Source organism: Nannobrachium achirus, assembly GCF_963921795.1.
Source record: "Nannobrachium achirus genome assembly, chromosome: 24".
NCBI classification, from domain to species: Eukaryota; Metazoa; Chordata; class Actinopteri; order Myctophiformes; family Myctophidae; genus Nannobrachium; species Nannobrachium achirus.
This window is the reverse complement of record NC_137831.1, coordinates 23,016,963-23,039,351: the sequence shown is the minus strand read 5'-3', so window position 1 is coordinate 23,039,351 and position 22,389 is coordinate 23,016,963. Positions and strand designations below refer to the sequence as shown.

General features: G+C 42.1%; 2 protein-coding genes across 2 annotated transcripts; one reads left to right on the top strand and one right to left on the bottom strand.

Moving 5' to 3' along the window:
• The first annotated feature begins 5,116 nt into the window (after nucleotides 1-5,116).
• Nucleotides 5,117-7,407, top strand: mettl21a (methyltransferase 21A, HSPA lysine). Its single transcript, XM_080720641.1, has 3 exons — nucleotides 5,117-5,287; nucleotides 5,935-6,046; nucleotides 6,173-7,407. The coding sequence occupies exons 1-3, from the start codon at nucleotides 5,141-5,143 to the stop codon at nucleotides 6,568-6,570; spliced, it is 657 nt and encodes a 218-aa protein (XP_080576767.1). The 5' UTR covers nucleotides 5,117-5,140; the 3' UTR covers nucleotides 6,571-7,407.
• Nucleotides 7,408-7,848: 441 nt separating this feature from the next.
• LOC308280061 (cyclic AMP-responsive element-binding protein 1-like) lies at nucleotides 7,849-18,458 on the bottom strand. The gene is made up of 7 exons (XM_080720321.1): nucleotides 18,422-18,458; nucleotides 14,232-14,378; nucleotides 12,302-12,402; nucleotides 11,674-11,813; nucleotides 10,885-11,067; nucleotides 10,092-10,245; nucleotides 7,849-9,805 (listed from the first exon to the last, which is right to left on the bottom strand). The coding sequence occupies exons 2-7, from the start codon at nucleotides 14,370-14,372 to the stop codon at nucleotides 9,661-9,663; spliced, it is 864 nt and encodes a 287-aa protein (XP_080576447.1). The 5' UTR covers nucleotides 14,373-14,378; nucleotides 18,422-18,458; the 3' UTR covers nucleotides 7,849-9,660.
• Nucleotides 18,459-22,389: the final 3,931 nt, after the last annotated feature.

The window sequence follows — 22,389 nt, the reverse complement described above, 5'->3', positions numbered from 1 at the left end:
GCCACTGTGCATAACAGTTGCCAACAAAGAAGAGCCATAGGAAACATTGGGGATGCAGCAGAAAAAGCCTCCAGATTAAGAGGAGAGAGCAGTGGGGACAGAAGCATGCCACTTGGATTGATTGATTGATTGAAGAATTTATTAGAAGTTTGCAATAGAAAAAAGTACAGTTTCATGACAGTACAAATCACTGGTACAAGGTCAACTAAAAGGAGATCCTAGAAAGCCGAGGCTTATTTCCACAGGAACCACACTTTAAGTATCTCATATAACATTGAAAGACAGACGGATAGAACATAGTACTTTATCTAGGATAATATCAGTTTCAAAAGCATAACATCAAATACAAAAGGCAGAATACAAAGAAAAGGGGGGGGGGGGGGGGGAGCATGGGGGCTTAGTCTATTTACAAGTCACGGGTAGCTGCTGTCTGAAGGTGACTTTTCATACCAATTTTGAAGGAGGCTAGGGATTTGCTCTCCTTTAGGGCTTGTGGAAGGGCGTTCCACATGTTGATGGTATAGCAGGAGAACGAGTTAGCGCCTTGTTTAGTGTTAAATCTACGCTGATGATGATTAGTGGAGCTGCCTCTGGTGTTATGATCGTGAACATCCTTGACCTTTAAGAAGTAGTTTGTCAGGTACATGGGAATCTTGGAGGTGTAGTGTATCTTGTACACCAGGCCCATTGCAAGATGCTGTACTCTGTCAGCTACTTTGAGCCACCCCACGCTTTCGTGGTGATGCTCGGTAAGGTGGGTCAGAGGAGGGAGACCAAGCACAACCCTAATTAGTTTGTTTTGGGCTGTTTGGAGCTTTAGCTTTAAGGCAGCTGGGGCGTCGCGATACCAGACAAGGACTCCGTAATCAATGAGGGGCCCAATAAGAGCACCTCCTAGTGTCTTTCGGGATTTAATATTGATCAGCGGGGCAACTCTTTGCAAGAAGCGAATTCGTTGATTGACTTTATTGATTACCTTGGTGGTCATTTTTTCACTGGATAGGTTAGCCTCCAGGATGCAACCCAGGTAGCAGATGTGGTTTTTTCTTTCTATCACAGTGTCACCTACTTTAATTGTGAAGTTCTCAACTAGGCTAAGTTTCTGACTAGATCCAAAGAGGATACATTCAGTTTTGCCTAGGTGAATTGAGAGTCTGTTGTCATTGAGCCAGGTGCAGATCTTGTTAAGTTCACAGTTAAGGGCCTTTTCAACCTGCAATATGTCTCTGCCTGAGACTAGGAGAGCCGAGTCATCCGCGAACAGAAACAGATTGCAGTCACAAGCAGATGACATGTCGTTTACGTATATTAAGAACAACAGTGGTCCTAGTATACTCCCTTGAGGTACTCCACAGTTTACTGGGAGGGGGGGGGACAGGGTTCCGTTGACTTCCACCATCTGTTCCCTCCCCACCAAGTAAGAGTGCATCCATCTCACTGCTGTGCTATCAAGACCAATAGCTTTGAGTTTTTCAATCAGAATAGAATGATCGACGGTGTCAAATGCCTTCTGGAGGTCCAGCATGACCATGCCGCAATATTTGCCATCGTGAATTTCACGTTTGATGTAATCATTCAAATAGATGAGGCATGTATCTGTGGAATGGGACTCTCTGAAGCCAGACTGGAACTCGTAGATCAGTTTATTCTCTTCAAGATATTTAGCCACCTGTTCATAGACAATTTTTTCCATTACCTTAGAGATGGAACTAAGGATTGAGATTGGCCTGTAGTTGCCAGGGTCAAGTTTACTGCCTTTTTTGTGCAGGGGGATTACCTTGGCTAATTTGAAGTCCTGGGGGACATAACCCTGCTTGATAGATAGATTAATAATATGGGTAATGATTGGGGCAATGGTGGCAGCTGAGTCTATGAGAAATTTGGGGGCTATTTTATCATGGCCAGCGGCCTTGAATTGAGGTAGGGTGCGCAGTTTTTTAAACACTTCATCAGTTGTCACCGTGGCAAGTTTAAAGTTGTCTTTGCATACCCCAAGGTTCCTGTAGAATTTCAAGATGTGCCTAACACCAAACAGCCCAGATGGGGCGGGCAGTTTATTGACCAGATTTTTGGCCATGGAGGTGAAGTAGATGTTGAGATTTTTGGCTACATGAAGACTATCAGTGAGGAGGGTTATGGGAGTTTGGATGGATATGTTGCTGGCTATGGATCTGAGTTTAGCACCACAGCCTAGCTGGGTTTTAAATAGCTTCCATAGGTCTCGTGGTTTGTGGATGTTTTCCTCAACTTTCTCATCCAAGTAGTTTTTTTTGGCAGAAAGGATTAAGGAGGTTGTCCGATTTCTCAGTTTATTAGCCTCTAAACTGACTATTTCTAATTTGGCTTCAAGGTGTTTATTGGGGCCTTTTTTGAGTTTGTGATTATATTTGCGTTTCTCAGAGTATTTTTTGTCTCTGAGTTTCATTGATTCACAGATTTCCGAATTCCACCATGGCTGTGAGCGGGCTTTAACCCTGACCCTACGCAAAGGAGCCACTTCGTCTAGGGTAGTGTTGAAAATGGATTTAAAGCCTAGCCAGGCTTCATCGACCTGAGTGCTAGCTAGTACTGGGGACCAGTCAGATTTCTCCAGTTTGTGGTTAAAGGCTTCGCTAGAGTAGGTTTTGAGGTTTCTAGCTTCAACTGTTTTGTGGCCGTCAGCTTTGGACTTATGTATTTTGCGGGTGCAGTAAATGATATCATGGTCGCTTAGACCACCACATTCAATAGTCCCACTCGCGGAGACTTTAGATTTGTCTGTGGTTACAATGAGATCTATGGTGGTTTGAGAGTTATCTGTAACCCTAGTTGGCTTGGTGATGAGCTGAGTGAAACCCTGTTGATTACATAGCTTATTGAACTTTTTGAATAGAGGAGCTTCTTTACGAAGCATGTCTATGTTCCAATCGCCAATAATGTATTTTTCAACATTGTACACCGGTGCAAGGCTCTCCTCCAGTAACTCACAGAAATCATTTTGGTCGGGCGGTCTATAGATGGCACCGATTAGTATGTTTTTAGCTTTCTTAAGAATCACTTCCACCCATACAGTTTCTAAAGAGCTGTGTTGTAGGTCAGGGCGGGGGATATACTTAATACAGTTATGAACATACATGCATACACCACCACCAAATCTGTTTCTATCATTTCGGATGACAGAGTAGTTGTCAATTTCGATCTGAGAGTCAGTGATAGAGTCATCAAGTTTGGTCTCTCGGATACATAACGAGGTCTGATCAGCTTCAGTCGGGTCGCCTGAGGAGGCTGACTCTTGCAGGACCCAAAACACCCAGTGACTCCAGGAAACAACACTGATGATGTGTCCAAGTTTGCATCAGTAAATGATTTGTTAACTATTAATGAAATGTGATTAATTATTTCACCTCCATTTTGAAGGTAATGAGAAAACTATTGTTTTTTTGTTGTCTTGAAACCAATTTAATCGGATTATTTTACCCCAGAAATGATATCTCTATCAGAAGCAAAGATATAGGCTGTGTTGTATTGCTGTAAGTGTAAATGATGGCTGCCATTTAAAAAAAAAACGTGTATATTTCAGAAATGAAGGGTGATCTAATCTCTTTGGATAATTTCTTTCCTATTACCCTAAGGTAGCCTACTTCATTGCCAAAGGGGGAGAAAAAGGAACATTACCCTGTTAAAACTCATTTTTCTTTGCATATTTTACTCCTGTTGAAACATATTGTTTTTTTCATTGAAACCTGTTTAGTTGAATTCCTAGACCCCAAAAATGTACACTTTGACACCAATATTATTATTATAGCTCTAACAGAAGCAATGTTGCAGTTGGGGTATGGTGTAATAGTGGTTTATTGTTGGCGGCCATTTTTAAAATGGCTATAGATAGAAAATGAAGGGTGATCTAACTTGTCTCTTTGGATAAATTGTTTCCTATGGCCACAAGGTACTTCCATACCAAAGGAAAATTGAATCAAAGTTTAGGGGGAGGGGTGGGGGGGTAAGTTACCCTGTTAAAACGTATTCTTTTTTCATGAAATTTGCATATTTTACCCCCCGCTGTTATGTTAATTAGTGAAGTATTGGGTTTTTTGCATTGAAACCTGTTTAGTTGAATTCCTAGACCCCAAAAATGTACACTTTGACACCAATATTATTATTATAGCTCTAACAGAAGCAAAGTTGGGGTCTGGTGTAATAGTGGTTTATTGTCGGCGGCCATTTTTAAAATGGCTATAGATAGAAAATGAAGAGTGATCTAAATTGTCTCTTTGGATAAATTGTTTCCTATGGCCCTAAGGTACTTCCATACCAAAGGAAAAGTGAATCAAAGTTTAGGGGGAGGGGTGAGGGGGTAAGTTACCCTGTTAAAACGTGTTATTTTTCATGAAATTTGCATATTTTACCCCCCGCTGTCATGTTAATTAGTGAAGTATCGTTTTTTTTGCATTGACACCTGTTTAGTTGAGTTCCTAGACCCCAAAAATGTACACTTTGACACCAATATTATTATTATAGCTCTAACAGAAGCAAAGATATGGGGTCTGGTGTATTGGGGATTATTGTCGGCGGCCATTTTTTAAATGGCTATAAATAGAAGATGAAGGGTGATCTAACTTGTCTCTTTGGATAAATTCTTTCCTATGGCCCTAAGGTACTTCCATACCAAAGGGGACCTTTGCATCATGACTTGAAGTTAACAGCTTATTTTTAGGGCTTAGAGCCTCCACTAAACACTAACAACCTAATAGTGCAGTGTCAAAAATCAGTGCGAAAAAAAGAAGAAACTAGGAAGCGTGTCACCGCAAGGCGCACATGAGCACTCTTCCTGGAAGGTCCTTAGAGGTCAAAGTCAAAACAGCAATAGTTCCTTAGAGGTCAAAGTCAATACAGCAATGGTTCCGTAACTCTAAGTTAGGAAGACTTACGACACAGCGAGAGCACAGACAGGGCAGACTTCAACGGTTCCCCATTCCTATAACAAGGGAAACGCCGCCCTCCCGTTCTGTCCTGCGATATTAGAACGAGCGCTTTTTAGCACAGTTTTACAGCGCATCGAGAGAGCGCATGTCTGTAGTAATATGTCAACATGATGATGATGAGAGTGTGAATTTATGATCACATCCACAGCGCGTTGTGTCACTCAGTCAGTGTTTACAGCATGGCTCTGGTCCCATACGTTGAACATGCCGTTCCTCTACTGTCTAAACTTCATAACTCATCTGCACAGTTTACTTTTGTCAACCAGAACATCAGCCTCACCCAGGACTGGAACAAGCACGGGGTGGCAGCAGTGGTCTGGGATGCGGTGAGTGAGTGAGTCAGTCAGTCAGTCAGTCAGTCACACACACACATACACAGCATAATGTGGTTGGGTTTGTCTATAATATTATAATATTATTTAATAGGCAGTTACAGTATTGTAATGGATTGGCAACTAGTGGTTCTCCATCGGTTCCCTTCTCAACCTTTTCTCATTTCAAGGACACCCCACTACACACACTACACACTACATTGTTCTCAAAGTGGGGTCCGGGGACCACTATGGCAAGGGTCATTGGGATAGGGGGGTTCCAGGGGGTCCCCTGCAAAGGTAATTAATGTATTTTTTAATAGATATTTGAAAATATTTGTTTAACCTAATCTTCTATTCTGGTGGTCCCTGCAACAAAACCTTTTCAGAAGGTCCTTGACTTGAAAAAGTTTGAGACCCACTGCACAGACCCCCATTTGATAAGGTGACATGGGGGTGGTTCTGGACCCTACATTGAGAAACAAACATTGCACAGGTGCCCCATTAGTAGGCTACATTTACGAATTAAGCATGAACTATGCATTTATAGTTCATGCGTTCAACGTTATTGAAATGAAAGCTGCTCCTTCCTCTTGTTTGGTGAGTATTTTACAATGACCTGATTTAATGCATTAATTGTGCTACATGTTTTCATTCACCAGGCAGTTGTTATGTGTATGTACCTAGAGCTGGCGCAGATCCAGATCAAGGGTAAGACGGCCATTGAACTTGGAGCTGGCACTGGACTGGTGGGCATTGTGGCAGCTCTGCTGGGTAAATAAATATACTGCATTTCATCACAGTGTTTTCATCACTTTGCTTTAAGTAGATTAGTCTTTACTTGATTTGACATCCCTGCACCGATAAGACATGTAATTTGCATGCACACATCCCTTCCAGGTGCCAACGTGACCATCACTGATCGGGAACCTGCCCTGGAGCTCCTCAGCGCCAACGTGAAGGCAAACGTGCGCCCGGATCACCAGGGATCAGTGGTGGTGTCCGAACTGACGTGGGGCCAGGATCTGTCGCGGTACCCAGCGGGGGGATTCGATCTGGTGCTGGGGGCGGATATCGTCTACCTGGAGGACACCTTCACAGCGTTGCTGCGCACAATGCAGCACCTGTGCTCAGACACCTCCGTGGTGCTGCTCGCGTGCAAGATCCGCTACGAACGGGACACCAAGTTCCTGGACATGCTAAAGCGGCGCTTCACAGTCGAGGAGGTCTACTATGAGAGTCAGAGGGACATTCACATCTATAAAGCCGGGAAGCTGCCTTCCGGGAGGGATCTTTAAGTACTGTACTGAGATATCCGTTATGCCCATTTGATCCATGATTATGGCAGAAGACTGAAATTCATTTGAATTTGCATTATTTTCTAACCGACTCTATGGCATGGGTGGCCAGCATTTCTTTCCAGAAGGCCCTACTGACTTCATTAAAGTCAGTGAAGGGCCACACATTGGACGATTCAATTGAAACATCTAGTTCTGAATTATTTTGCTAAAACCTAATGATTTTGGTAGACCTAACAGATTGCTTTATAATAGGCTATTTGCCAGACCAGAAGACCTAGGCCCGTGCTTCACACACAAGACATTTATGTAACAAAATGTTGACTTTTCTTTCTTCTTTTCTTTTTTACAGCTCTGAGGTTACATTGAAGATTAGTTCATAAAACAATCCACTTCAATCAATGCAGTATCAATTTTAAATGAATTTATATCTTGCCAGTTGTTTGATATGCACCAATATGAAACATATACTGTATTGCATTATGTTAAAATGATTGACTCAATGCAGTCTCTTTAACATTTAATATTTACCATTTGAGTACATACCTGCATCACCCATTTGAGTACATACCTGCATCAATGGAACGAAACTATGTATTCAAATGGTTATTCATTACCAATAATTAGAATGGCCTAGCCTCAAGAACCATCAACATAATGCTGCCAAAGGGGGGAAAAAAAGCATTGGAGAGCTGCAGCGTTTGATAAATGCAGTGTTGGAACGTGTTCATATGTTAGGGGGAGAATTCAAAGTCTTCCTATCCCATAAAGGCCTAAACATGTTTTTATGCTTTTTTATTGTTCAGAAGAACTAACCTTTATAATTAAAACATTTTAATTAAACACTTTTTCACAAGTGATTTTTAACCACAAGTTTAACTGAATGCTCAGCTCTGTGATGTCTCATGCAGAGTAGGGCTGGGCAATATTGATACATTAATTTTCATGAGATTGTTTTGATAATCATCAGTAATGCCTATATAAATACAAGGTCAAAACAGCTAGAACAGTCCGGTACGTTCAGAAAATATTTGACTGAAACGCAGCCTTTAAAACCAGGAAATGACACTTAAGCCATATCATATCATATATTACAATATCAAATTCCAGACAATATCTAGTCCCATCACAATATAGATATATTGTCCAGCCCTAATGCAGACTAGGCAATACCGCTTTCAAAAATATTCAGACAACGATTACCAGAATCACATTTATTAACAGCTGCCAAAAAATGTAATATTTGAAGAGATAGCTCTAATATGATTTGCTCTTGTCATACAAGGTGGTGCTGACATTTAGAAATACAATGAATACAAAACAAATGAAAATAGCAACTTAATGTTTTTTAGTTTCTTTTTTCCTCTTTTTTTTAAAAAGGCTACTATGACAGATTATATAATAAAAAAAAGAATACATTATGGCATTATGTAATTAAGTCATGAACAGAACTACATGTATATCCATAACTGCTGTGCTGTCAGTCAGGTGGCCATTCAAACCATTAAACTACTGGCAGCACTTATTTTATAGGTGTCCTGTAACAAAGCAGTATTGGCAAGTTTTCATAAATCTTGCAATTCTAAACAAATTTAACAGCTTTATCAAATGCATAGTGATGGCTTAGGAAATTAACAGATATTGCGTAATTCCCAGTTCCCCAAATGTCTTACATAAAATCAACAAGACTTAAAAGTCTTAAAGTGTCAAATCGGACTCACAAGCTATGCTGTGGGATCCGACTACAGCCTTTGGGAGATGTCTCCCCCTCCCCCAACCAACTCTTGCTGATCCTAGCCAACCGTCTATTTGGTAGATTTCGACTACTCATCTTGTCATGGGTGCATGAGATGAAGCTGTCAAATCAGGTGAAATGAAGTAGGATTGTATATGCCACGAAAGTGCATGTGTCACTCTGCATAAATGTAAATCAGAATTAGGATAGTAATCTTTCCAGGCATCCACAGCATTCCATTACCAACTTTGCAGCGTTCAGCTTCAGAACAATACAATCACAAGCTATTTTCTGTGTTACCCCTGCCTTTCACCAAAGGCAGCATACTCTAATACGCAACGTACATTTTCAGCTATGATGGTTTGTCCCCAAAATTTGATTAGAACTATGTGGCTGATGGATTTACTTTCATTGTGTACAAAGACTAAAGGCTGAATGGGCAGACTCATCTGAACCCAACCCTTGATTCAAGATACCCCATTGCCTCCAGTAAAATATATAAAATTAAAAAACAAAAAATTGTGCAAGCCAGAGTCCAACATTTCGAATGGTTTCTGAGTTCCATAGTGGATCAAATCCACAATTGTGTTAGCTCTAAACACCTGCCATTAAACATGTTTAAAGCTACATTTAAAAAGAAAAACATTTTCCACCCCAACAAAATATTTCTTTTGTTCTCATCTTTTCAAGGCTGGTAAATATTTAAAAAAAAAAAAGAAAAGAGAAAAGAGCTGAATGGCATTATGCAAGCAGAAAGCACATTACAAACCAAACATAGCTCAGAAAGATAAAACATCCGAGACACAGCTGATCTACAGTTCAAAGTGTTAGTAGGTAACAGGCGTTAATGCAATAGCGCAGTTACGAGTGTCGCACTCCAAAGTGACCTCACAAAATGATCTAGAGTCTTGGGGAGGCCAAACTTTAAAAAAAAAATGTTTCCATAGGCTGCGAGCGATGGGGGCGAGAAAGAAGGTTCGCCATTGCTGGTGATGTTGCCAAATGTTCCTAGGCACCAGTGACTGGATGCTTCCTAGCAGTGGAGTGAATACAATTCAACTCCTACCTCAGGCCCCATCACCTCCTCACAAGAACCATGATTTAGGTGAAGAATTCCCTTACTCCTTGATGGTTCTTCACACCGCTGTGCCATTGATGATCAACAGAGGGTTTCAAATTATTCACATGGGGCAATCAGTCTTTTCTCTATTCCTGGTTATTTTTTACAGACTTGTTAGTCTTGTTTATTTAAAAAGAAACCAAAACAAAAAACCAGTAGAAAAAGGGAGAGTTGCGTCCTTAAGCTCTATTCTGAGTCTCTGTACACGGGGTCAGGCAGACGGTGGGTGGCCGTTCTATTCTGATTTGTGGCAGTACAAGTCTTTGAGGGCTTTCAGTTCTTCGATGAGTGTTTTGTTCTGGTTTTCCAGCACGGCCACACGGTTCTCAAGACACTTGACATACTCCTTCTTCTTCCTGCGGCACTCTCGGGCAGCTTCCCTGTGTGACAAAAAAGATAATTAGACAAACTTTCCTCTGAACAGATGATGAGAAACCATGCTGCTTCGATTCGGAGTTTCAATGGGATACATAACCCGTTTTCATCCTAAATCATTTCACTTCATCGAGCATACAGAAAGTATGAGGTGAAATGACAAAGTTTTTGCCACACTATTTTGGCGATCTCCTCACATCAGACCCATGGGATTTGAGTTTAATAATCTGTGTTAAGTTTTCCTTCAACAGTGCATATACCAACATTGCTTGGTGTGTATTGCCCAACTACCTGTTTTTCATTAGGCGCACCTCCCTTTTTCGTGTCACCTCTACAGTGCCACCTCCTGTGGGCAGTCCCGGGGACTGAGCCATGACCACCCCAGAAGTCATGGTGTTTGTGGGAGCCGCACGGATCTGGTAAGCCTGGACATCTCCAGAAGCCGCTAGGGGAAGGAAACAAACAACAGGTACGGTAAGTTGAAGCCCCGCTCCAGCCAATTTCGGTATCCATCTTTCCCCCTAATTTTCTATGTCAATTATCACAAAGTTGATGTAAACGCAAGCATTGTTGATTCTCTGCTACCAATAAAATCATATCTAATGGCCTAAATTTGACAGGCAATCACAGTGTGGGCATCACTCCAGACGATGGGACTGGGATATTAACTTATACTGTAGCTTGCATGTAGACTTTTTTTTTTTTTTTTTCTTTTATAAAAGATTTGTTTTTGGGCTTTTTGCCTTTATTGGATAAGACAGTAGACTGACAGGAAATGGGGGAGAGACAAGGAGTGACATGCGGCAAAGGTCGCCCGGATCGGGAATCGAAACGGCGACGCCGACAGGCATCGACGCCGAAATGGCAACGCCTGGTCCACTAAGCCACCAGGCGCCCCTGCATGTAGACTTTTAAATTGTCCATGAAATAAAAGGTTTTCTCAACACTCTTGACTTGCGAAAAACCTTTACAACCCATAGGTCACAAACTGAGAAACACAAATGTGTAGATAATCTATTTTAAGCTGCTTTAGATATCTTTACAGCATGTAGCGACAGTATATTATAGAAAAAGAGACACCCACCTTGTACCATAACCTGGTTGCTGGGTACCAGTATTTGCTGCCCGTCACTGGTCTGAGCGTACTGCAGGATAGTGGTGCCAGGCTGGGCCCCAGCAGCATTGGCCATGGTCAACGCCTGAAGGCCTTGCATGCCGTCTGTACCGTTATTGGACAGTTGGATGGCTCCACCCTGGGTTATGGCAACTACAACAGAACAAAACAAATAAAATAATGCAGGTTCAGTGCTAGAATGTAATGGTTTGTTCAAAATGAGACACCTGTCATTTAAAAACAATGAAAGAAAATGCCAACTCAAAACTATACACTTAAATAACATAGTAGATAACATGGGCCCCATTTGAAAAAGAGACACTTAAATAGAAGATACTTTGCATTCCTACATACAGTACAATAACGTTGTTGTCGGGTGGAAACCTTGTACTGTATGTCCAAAACCGTTCGTTTTGTATTTATTGTTTTAAAAATGATCTAAACTAGTGAAAATAGCCGATCTATAAGCACACAACGCCTTGCACAGAGAGGCGTTGTGTGCTTGTAGATCAGCTATTTTCACTAGTTTTGCGCAATAGTCTTGTGTGATGAACCAGGGCTTTACTTTACTGAAAAACGTACAAATGTGAAACTTGGAGATACAAGGTTTCTGCCCGACAGTGACTATATATTTCATTTGCGAAGCCACTGCGACTACCGGCCAAAAGTTACTTGTGGCATTTTGATTTCTATTGTGACCCCTGAAACTGAGGAACCAGTCTGACAGAGTGGGGCTTACAGCTTAGTTGGGTGACTTACTGTACTGGCCACTGCTGGTCTGGTAGATGGGTGTAGGCATGGTGACTGTAGTGATGGCAGGGGCCGAATCGTCCTCAGACTTCTCCTCCTCGATACAAGGGACTGCCGGAGTGTCAGATGACAGGTCGTTCAGGATCTTCCTGTAGGGGTGGGCGATATGGAAAAATACAATATCACAATATTTTTCCAAGCTGTATCATGATATACAATCTTATAACGATTCTTTTTCATGTTGGTATTATGGTTATTTTTCAAGTTACTTAACAGTACAACCACCTACAAGGTCACAAAAACTAAAAGAAAAAGGAGAAACAGAACATTTAGACCAGTGGTCCTCAAAGAGTGGGGTCCAGGGACTCTCTGGGTTCCCTTTGGGAGGTCTAAATTGACCCTTGAAGTTTAAATTATGTAACTCTGACAGTATACAAATTAAACCAAATGGACCCGTAAGGGTATCGTCTCAACAATATTTATCACCATATCGCCCACCCCTATCTTCCTGCAATGGGGAAAGTCGCACAGAACCAACAGCAAGCAAATCGCATAGAAATAGCATCCTTGTTTATTACCTTGTGTAAAGCTATCATTGTGTCATTCTGGACATTGAAATCAAGACGGAAAAATGTACCTGTATGAGGGGCGTCGGGACAGAATCTCCCTCCTTTTCTGACAGTCAGTCACGCTGTCCACAGACTCCTGGGAGTCCTCACTCTCACCAACAGTCGAAATCTGCACAAGGTCAATGAAAACCAGAACACAATGTCATGTCTAGCTTGGAGACATAATAGATTTTAATGCTGAACATGCAGCCAACAAGAGTTTGTCCAGGTTTTCAAAAGTCAAATTCAAGAACATTTCCTGCACCCTGCAGATGCGCCACTAGTTTTCGGAGCAAGACGGCAACAAATTCAGAACGCTCACCTTTCCCTATGTTTTCTAACAGCCTGTCACAATGAGTAGCACCGTCGGCGTGAGCGTCTGGGAAACCGGGGATTTCCCCGCTGGGCCGCTAGGGGGAGTCCGGCGAGCGGGCCGCTGCAGGTCACTGCAGTGTTTCAATTGAAACGGGCCTCGGCCGTCAATGCGAATGATCGTCGTCCATCAGAAACCCCCATTGGGGCCCCCTTTCTGTAACGTGCTAGTTCTGCCTATGTCCTGTTGCCAGGGGGGACTCCGACTGCCAGTAAATCTCAGTCCAAATAAATGACGCTCATATGTGAATGACACTCTATCGGAAGCCCCCCTCAATGGGCCCCCTCTATCACGCTGTGCCTGTGAGCTGTGACGCTGCACACCGATTGGCTTCACTTTGTAATACGAGCTAGGCGCGCGGTTTAGTTGTTGGAATCTTGGATGGACTATCAAAACAAGTTGTTATTAGTTAGAATACATCACAGAGCCTTTCAAACGAGAGAGCATTTGTGAGTAAAGTTGGCAAGTTGTTCAACCACTAATTAACAAGAATGCACGCTCATTTTAAGATGGCAACAACAAACATGGACGCAACACTGGTCTGTCGCATCCTATGGTCGCATCCAGTCAGATGAAACATGTCATGTGGACAGCTGGACACGTTAAAACGTTACCTTGAATGGAATATATCTGAGGAGCAATTATGTCAACTTCCCCAAAAGGCTGTCCTGTCTTATTAAACCAGACGCTGGGACAGCATCCACTGCTTGTATTGTATCCACAATATAACTTGTGAGTATCCTAATTTATTACCTTAACATGTCACGCCAATGCGCAAATGGTAATGTGGGTAGCCTACAGTAATTAATGTACAGTATTTGTGCAAGTTGGCCCTACATTTGTGGATAGCCTATGCATTATGTTCAAACAGTTCAATCCAAAACATAATGCTTATAGTCCAGTAATTTTAGGCCAAAATTAGGCTAAACCTAAAACAAATTGCAATAGTAGCAAACTCAACTGATTCTGTATCCTCATTATATCCTTAGTGAGAGAAAAAAAGTCCCAAGGAATCCCATCAGGGCAAAGTTTTGAAAACGACCTACCTACCTTCACTTACTATATACACTATAATATAAAGGAAAAAATGACTCCCAAAAAAATCTGCTTTAAGTGGGATGTGAGGGATTAAACTAGGGGTTTTTAATTATTCGGAATCCATTGCAAGCATTTGTTTTGCACGAAAAACATTCATTGGGCAAGAAATGGCCACTCAAAATGATGGTTTAGTGATGAGTCATCAATTTTCACAGTCTTTTGGGGTCCGTTTTTAGTGTGGCGTTGGAACCGTTCATTTTGAGGAGGGGGTGCTCAAGTGAAAAATTGACAATTAATTAATAAATAATGCTCAATTTTGACAATTAATTAATAAATAATGCTCAAATTTTTTTAAGCTCACGCGCTACGCGCGCTCGCATAGGGCCGGTCTGATGAAAATCCCAGGGCTGAAAATTACTCCCACACCGAGCCTGATGAGTAGAATATAATCTACAACAATTAAACTAAAACGTTATGCTGACATGCATATTTAATCACTTTCCAGCTCCTGTAGATACACTAGGTGTTTGTTTTTTGTTCTCCCGCACCTGTACAGTCTGGATTTGTGGGGACTGGATGACTGATGGCTGTGCGGCCTGGATTACTCCATGCACCTGGACGGTCTGACCGTTGGGCAGCTGCACCAGGGTGACTGTTGGTCCACTCGAGGACATCTGAGCTGCTGCCATAGACACCTACGACCAAACGCAATTAATTACACACTCACACTCAAAGCCATGAAAAACATAGATACATACATATGCATTTAGGAAAGGCAGAGGATTTTCAACCATCTCACGGCACCAGCAAAGGAAACGCTTTTAAGGCACCAGGCGACTGACACACGCTCCAGATTTTTACCGTAACCTCAAGAAACCCATGCCTAAAAGTAACCAAGGATTTAAGTATCATCTTTCCATTATTCCACATTCGGTGCTCCTTGTTGTAATTTGTTGATTGTTTTGTTCTTTACATTTGTTTAGGTTAAATAAATGTAATGCAGCAAGTGTGTGTACCTATGTACCTGTATCTGTGTGGCAATCTGCTGGGCATCAGACTCAGAGACCACCGCTTCACTACTTTGCTGTGCTTCGGTACCCGCCTCCATGGTAATTTAAATATCTAGAAAGAGTAGGACACTTTGTAATAAGTGTGTGTGCTTATAGAATTGTGAACACTTATAAATATTAAATCAGTGGTTCTCAAAGTGGGGAACCCTCCCCAGAGACCCGTTCCAGTGTGGGTCCCCAGAAAAAAATGATAAAATGGCATCAAAATCTGTTTAAGCACTATAACCAATAACCATATATACACACACGCACAACTATTTGAAAAAATCCCACCCGTGTGAACTGAGCGGTGGTTGTGGTGTGTGTGTGTGTGTGTGTGTGTGCCTGTGTCCATGCTGTGGTGGTGGTGGTGGTGTGTGTGTGTGTGTGTGTCGGTGTGTCGGTGAGTGAGTGAGAGGGTGTGTGTGTGCCCCACGGATGGAGACACGGAGACACACATACACACACGGCCATGCTAAGGAGCGGTCTAACCACCGCTCAAAAATAGCCGATCTACAACCTCACAATAGCATGTAGATCTATAAAAATAAAAAAAAATAGACCTACATTTGAAATATTTCTCCAATCTTGTATGGGGGTTCCTGGACAAATAAATATACAATAGGGGGTTCTTGATATGAAAAGGTTTGAGAACTATTGCAAAACCAGCATGAGCGTGTACTAATGGTTAAAGCACCAAGTCCCCTGTCCACAAAATAATAGGAGGGTGTGGCTTTGCCCAACAAGCTAACAACAATAGCCCATTTATTGTAGTTCATTGTCACACCATTTCTGGGACAAAGAGCTAAATGCTACTTTTAACTGTAGCAAAATCAAGCAAAGAGGCAAGAGAAAATGCCTTGCAAAGAGCTTTAAAAATACTTATCATGCAGCTTTTGGAAATGTTTGCTGCTCGATTTGAACTTATTCTGGGCACAGCAGCTGCAAGCTACAGCTATCTATCGGCTAACCCCATGCCTGTACAGTAGGAAGCAGCATGAATGCCATTGCTACAGAACAAACATGCATTGCTAACTAGTTAAATCCGTACAGTAGGCCTGCAGCAGCAAGCTAAAGCCAACTATGACAAGCTAACTCCATGGCTGTACAATGTACAGAGAGCATGCAATTGTTTAAGGAGTAGTTCACCCCCAAAATGACTTTTTTTCTATTGATTACTCAGGCCAGAGTGGAGAGTAGAGTTCAATAATATTTTTTGGTTTTTGTCACATTCCTAAAACAAAATTTTGATTCGAGTAAATTTACCCCCATTGATTCCGGATGGTGACCCGTTTCGAAACGGGTCACCATCCGGAATCAATGGGGGTAAATTTATTGTTATCACATTTTTGTCTTAGGAATGTGACAAAAAACAAAAAATATTATTGAACTCTACTCTCCATGGCCTGAGTAATCAATAGAAAAAAAGTCATTTTGGGGGTGAACTACTCCTTTAAGGTGCCAAGTACTGTACATGCCAACTAGTTAAATCTGTAAAGAACAGAAGTGCTTCTCAAAGTTTGTCATGTCAAGGACCCCCAAATTGACACTTATTAGCCTGCGGACCCCCATTTGAAAAGATATACCAGGGACCAAGGACCCCCAGTTTGACATGCAATAAGCTACGGATCCCCATTTAATGGCATTTACATCTCCCCAATCTGTTGTAAAATCTATGTTAATTTAACTGAGAGGGTGCAAATGGACCATTTTGTACACTCTCTGGGTTACAGACCAATAAGGGTCCATTTGGTTCCTAACCATCATTTAGCTGGGGACCCCGTGGCACTCCCTCAAGGACCCCAGGGGGTCCCCGGACCCCACTTTGAGAACCAATGCAGTACTACAGAGTGCAGTAGCACAGCATGCTAACTGAAGCTAGCTAAATCCACACGATACAGTAGGAACTAGTGAGCTAATGCCATTGCTAACTAAAGTAAATCAATACATTACAGTAGCTAACCGAGGCTAGTAAGCAAGCTAATGCCATTGCTAACTAAATCAATACATAGCAGTAGCTAACTGGGGCTAGTTAGCAAGCTAATGCCATTGCTAACAAAATCAGTACATTACAGTAGCTAACTGAACTAGCCTGGGCTGGCTTCCAATTTCGGGCTTTTGATCCGGTCGGGAGCGGAAGATCTCCTACGTTTTTCTGTAGTCCAAAACGGACTACACTTTGGCCGGAAACAGTTTTAACCCGTACTTGCGCATGCGCTAACTACATGGCTAACTACTTGCGCATGCGCTAACTGGGTTGAAACTGTTTCCGGTCGTTGTTTCCGGCCAAAGTGTAGTCCGTTTTGGACTACAGAAAAACGTAGGAGATCTTCCGCTCCCGACCGGATCAAACGGCCCGTTTAGTAAACGAAGACCGTGATGCGAGGTTAAACTGAACTGAGGCTAGTTAGCAGGCTAACACCATTGCTAACATACATTACAGTAGCTAACTGAGGCTAGTGAGCTAGCACTGGGGGTACAATAGAAATACGCTTCAAATTTAACTTGGGACAAAATATCCAAACACATATTCATGGCGAATTTATGACAAGGCGGCGTGTGTGTGTCGGCCAAGGCTTAGATATAAATTACAATGACTGAACTAAATAAAATAACATGACGTATTTGCAAATGGAAAAAGGGTGTCGACGACAAAAATGACGTAATACTTTTAACTGGGGGCGAGAAGAAAGTCTCCCACAGAATGAGCTTTTAAACAAGTGTCCACGACATTTCATTCTGTTGAAAAGCTTTTATTTTATACACCATTGTAGATTGCCCCTAAAAATCTAAATAAATATTTTTAAACGTATAAACGTATGGAGGGAAATGTGGTGGGAAAAGTACTCAAATATTGTACTAAGTAAAAGTATCAATACTGCAATGCAGAAGTAGAAGCCCTGAACTCTAAATTTACTTGAGTAAAAGTATAGAAATATTGGGGTACTCATTATGCAGAATGTCCTATTTAAAGTTTACAATGTACTACAAGCTTGTAGATCTGCTATTTTCAAATGGTCGTAATGTATATAGGCATAGGGCTGAATTGTTTGTGTATGTTTTGTAATAATAATAATCAAAATCTACAAAGTAGTAACTTAAGTTGTCAAATAAAGGTATAGTGGAGTAAAAGTACAATATTTGGATCCGAGATGTAGTGGAGTAGAAGTAAAAGTATTGAAATTCGGAAACACTCCAGTGAGGAAAAAAGTATCTCAAAACTGTACTTATAAGTACAGTACTTGCTTGAGTAAACGTACTTAGTTACTTTACACCACTGCTGCTTTGGGCAGGTTGGCGCTTGAATATCTTTACATAGGGCGCAAAAAAAAGTTTACAAAGTTATAAGCTAAAACAAAACAAGTAGATAATTTCTTTCACTTTGCGAATTTATACATTTAAATGAAGGAGAAAGGGGAACAATTTTCAACCCCCGATCCCACATTATTTATTATTATTCTTTCTTCTTTTTTAAGTCTCAGTCTCGTTGCAGTGAGAGAGAGAGAGAGACCCACTGACTCATTTCTCTGTGTTAGTTAGTCTGCAACACTGGGCCGCCATGATTCCCCTCTTTGTTAGCTTCTTGTGTGCGGATATCTTTTTTGTGCCGTCTTCTACTCGCAGCGACAGCCTTCTGTTTCCCTTTTAGCAAAAACATGGGGATGGGATGACGACGTGTATCCTCTTACCGACACGGACTCGCTTCGTCACTCCCGGGTCTCCTCCGGAGCTCCACTTTTATTCAGGCCGACACGTAAGAGAGCGCGTCAGGCTACACCTCCGTCGCGTCACCGAGAACAACAACACGGAGAGGAGGACGAGGGATAGACGTCGACGACACACAAATTATCATCAGCCCCTGATCTGGGCTGTGTGCCTCTGAGCGGGCCCGAGCGACCGCCGGAGATACACGACGAGGAGCCGAGGGGGCGTTCCGCGGAGATACACGACGAGACCCGAGTTGCTCACACGATGGGAAACGAGTGCTGACGGAGATACACGAGAGCCTGGCACTGGCACATAATGTTTTATACAAGTGGTTCTCAAGCTTTTTCATTTGAAGGACTCCCATAACCCAGTCTGTGAGTGTACAAATGGAACCAAATGGACCTGTGAACCCATATGGTTCCATGTGTACACTCTCAGCTGCACAGACCTGTGATTGAGGGTCCATTTTGAACCCCCTCAATGAACCCTGTGTGTCCTGTGGGTGCTTGAACCACACTTTGAGAACCACTGTTTTGTACTTTTTTAAAAAAAATATCAAACATATAATTTTGCGAATGTCTGTCTGTCTGTCTGTCTGAGTGAGTGAGTGAGTGAGTGAGTGAGTGAGTGAGTGAGTGAGTGACTGTCTGTCTGTCTGTCTGTCTGTCTGTCTGTCTGTCTGTCTGTCTGTCTGTCTGTCTGTCTGTCTGTCTGTCTGAGTGTCTGAGTGTCTGTCACAGCGTTTCTCCTCAGTGGCTGGAGGAATTGATCTGAAATCGCATCACCATTAGCATATGAACACACCTGACATAACTGTGAAGCCCGTTTGTCACTTTCACAAATCATATGCTGTATATTAGCATTTTGATGGTGTATCTATATCTATTTAGCCTACAGTACCTTTTGTGACCACACATGTTAAGGGAGGGGCGCTGTTGTTCAGGCCATGCACAATCACACACACACACACACACACACACACACACACACACACACACACACACACACGGGGGGGGGGGGGGGGGGGGGGGGGGGAGTGTGTGTGTGGGTGCAGGCGGGCGGGGGGGGGGGGGGGGGGGGGGGGTTCTGGCCCTGTTACAGATGTTGTCCAAAAATCATGCAGATCGGTACACAGTATCTCTGTAGCCGTTAAATGGAACGGGTATTTCTTACATTGTTGCTCCTACATATTAGCAGGCAAGCACCAGTTAAAGTTACTTTCCATCCCTCATATACTGTGTGCACAGTGCACATCCCATAACCCACACACTGCACATCATTTCGGAGCTCATATCTTTGAACGGGTAAGGGCTAGTTTAACTAATTTTATAATTGATGGAAGTAATGTGTCTCTGATCGGGCAGAAACATTGACCTTTCAGTTTTTATGAAAAGAATAAGTACATCATTACAATAGGAAAGAATAAGAAAGAAAGAAAACCACACACAAGCACGTACGCACGCACACACACACACACACACACACACACACACACGCACACACACACACACACACACACATTCACTGAATTATTTCTAACTAGACCTTACCCGTTCGAAGATATGTGCTCCAAAATATGTGCAGAGTGTAACAGCAAATTTAGGTGAATGTAGCCTATGTATGTATGTGCTTGCTTCACATAGTTTTTTCATACCCGTTGGAAGATGAGACACATCAAACGCACCCGGTGAAAGTGTGTGTGTGTGAGAGAGAGAGAGAGAGAGAGAGAGGTGTGTGGGGCTACAGATCCCATGGCCTGGAGGAACGGACCATAACCCTGGCAACAGACAGCAGAGTTCAACAGAAGTGGTTAAGAAAACGCTAATAAACAGCTTTAATTTGGGAGAAATGAAATTCGGGCTCCGTCACCGTTGGTATAATGCTAATGGCCAATACCATGTGAACTTTGGGATCAGTTGCTGAAGCGAGTGAATAGATAAACGTAGATAAGCGTGAGCGTTAGAGCGTGAGAGCGTGAGTGTGTGAGTGAGTTAGAGTGTGAGTTTGCTCCTTTATTAGTAGGATGCTGCAGCATTAAACATATTACTAAAGCTACACCTTGACCACTTAATCTGGATGAACTAAATCACTCATTAGAGAGAGCATAATTCTAAACTTCTACTCCCATCCCCATGTTTTAACTGTCTTTGTAAAAAAAACATAAAGTAAAGCTCAGTAGAAGCAATAAAAACATTAAAAAATTAAAGTCTTAATTGAAAGTGATCTAACATTTAAAATAACCAATTTGATGGAGATGGAGATACAGGCTTAATGTACAGAAGGTATTGTGGCTGTAGGCCATTCAAAAAGAGCCGCGAGGAGCTAAACATGAGAGTGTAGACACTTGTATGACGCGCACGCAAAAGAATTCAGGTCCACAGCAGGCATCGCGTTTGACCATTTAATTCTTACAAAACAGAAAAAGTATAACAGTTCCCAGCACACTATTATACTACCGTTGATGTTATTTTACGTTTGATGCGGTCAACAGAAATTGTCGCTCCCACGCTCACCCCCTCTCCGTCCACATTCCCCAAACTACTGGTGCCCAGGTGAACGCCATAGTAATCAACGTGGCAGCGCCCCATCTACGGTGCCCACGCCCACCACCAGTGCAGTGCCCAAGCTGTCAATCAAAGGTGCATCTATTCATGTCAATAATAAAACACCAGACCTTAAGGCCGGCTTTACACTGCAGTCCAATCCAGCCCAAATCCGATTTGGTTTCAAATCTGATCTTTTGGCCAGAGTTTTCACACAGCATTTGCAAGTGACACAGATCTGATCTGTGCATTCAGACAGCGTTAGCCCAAAGCTGCTCTGCGGAGACATGCATGATTTGGTTACCGTGGTAACGACGTAGGCGTCATGGCGTTACGTCACTACGGCGACGCTGGTTGATTACGTTCTGATTACGTTCAGGAAATGCGACATAATAGACCATAGTAAACACACGTTAATATTGTTTTTCTCTCTTCTTTTCTTTACTCTTGTGTTTCGCTCTTCTCTCTCGTTTTCACTGTTTAGCTCACGTGTTTTCTCACTTCTCTTTTGTTTTTCTCATGTGCTCAGTCCGCTGTAATCAAATAGTAAATACTCGCGCTCTGTAATGATGTAATTTACAGCCGCGCTCGGTGACGCTTGGCCACTTTGAAGTGGCTTGTATGTGACCTGCATATAACTCAATGGGGTGGATGTGGTTGCTGCTTTCAGACTGTGTCAGATGTCCTCAGATCCGATATGGATCGGATTTGAAACTACCTCTGGATGTGGTTTTTCAAAATCGGATTTCATGTGACCTGAATGTGACATGTTTGGATTTAGACTATTTAAAAAAAAATCGGATTCCACTTTTGAAGTGACTCAGATCTGATTCAGGCTAGATTTCAGTGGCAGTGTAAAGCCGGCCTTAGTCATTCTGGCTCCTACAGAAGGTATTGATATTGATTGAATGATTATTATGTTGACACCTGTTAGTGTTAATATCCTTGTGCACAAGAGAACAATGGCTCGGTCTGTGGTTAATAATTACAGGAATATAAAAAACTAGCTACTGTAGATAATGTGAATTCGAGTTCTAAAATAGAGTCAGTCTTGGAAACTGGCCGAGCCAATGGCCGAGCCAATTATCCTTCAGCGCACCCTAATTTCTGTTTTACCATATCAATGGAGCAACCACTTATTTGACACAAGCAATGACCTATAGCAACAAATGTGTTTTATCTCTAACACGTCCCCATTAATCAATTCATTTGTGTAGAGCGGAGATCGAGGACATGGTATTTGTGAAAGTATGTCCCCAAGTAAAATGTTTTATTTCTGTATTTAAATTAAAAAGTATAACTAGCATTGTCTCCATTCAGTAGGCCTAAATATGTAAAGAAAATCACACAAAATAGAATCATATTTTATTGCTGACATATGAGATGCTTTTTTTTTTTATTGCGAC

Excerpts from the sequence above, each read along its gene's own strand:
- mettl21a (XM_080720641.1), top strand. The coding sequence starts at position 5,141 with ATGGCTCTGGTCCCATACGTTGAACATGCCGTTCCTCTACTGTCTAAA. Across the intron at positions 5,288-5,934 it reads CAGCAGTGGTCTGGGATGCG|GCAGTTGTTATGTGTATGTA; the intron begins GTGAGTGAGTGA and ends TTCATTCACCAG. Across the intron at positions 6,047-6,172 it reads CATTGTGGCAGCTCTGCTGG|GTGCCAACGTGACCATCACT; the intron begins GTAAATAAATAT and ends CATCCCTTCCAG.
- LOC308280061 (XM_080720321.1), bottom strand. The coding sequence starts at position 14,372 with ATGGCAGCAGCTCAGATGTCCTCGAGTGGACCAACAGTCACCCTGGTG. Across the intron at positions 11,814-12,301 it reads TCCCGACGCCCCTCATACAG|GAAGATCCTGAACGACCTGT; the intron begins GTACATTTTTCC and ends CCACCCCTACAG. Across the intron at positions 10,246-10,884 it reads CAACCAGGTTATGGTACAAG|CGGCTTCTGGAGATGTCCAG; the intron begins GTGGGTGTCTCT and ends TCCTTCCCCTAG.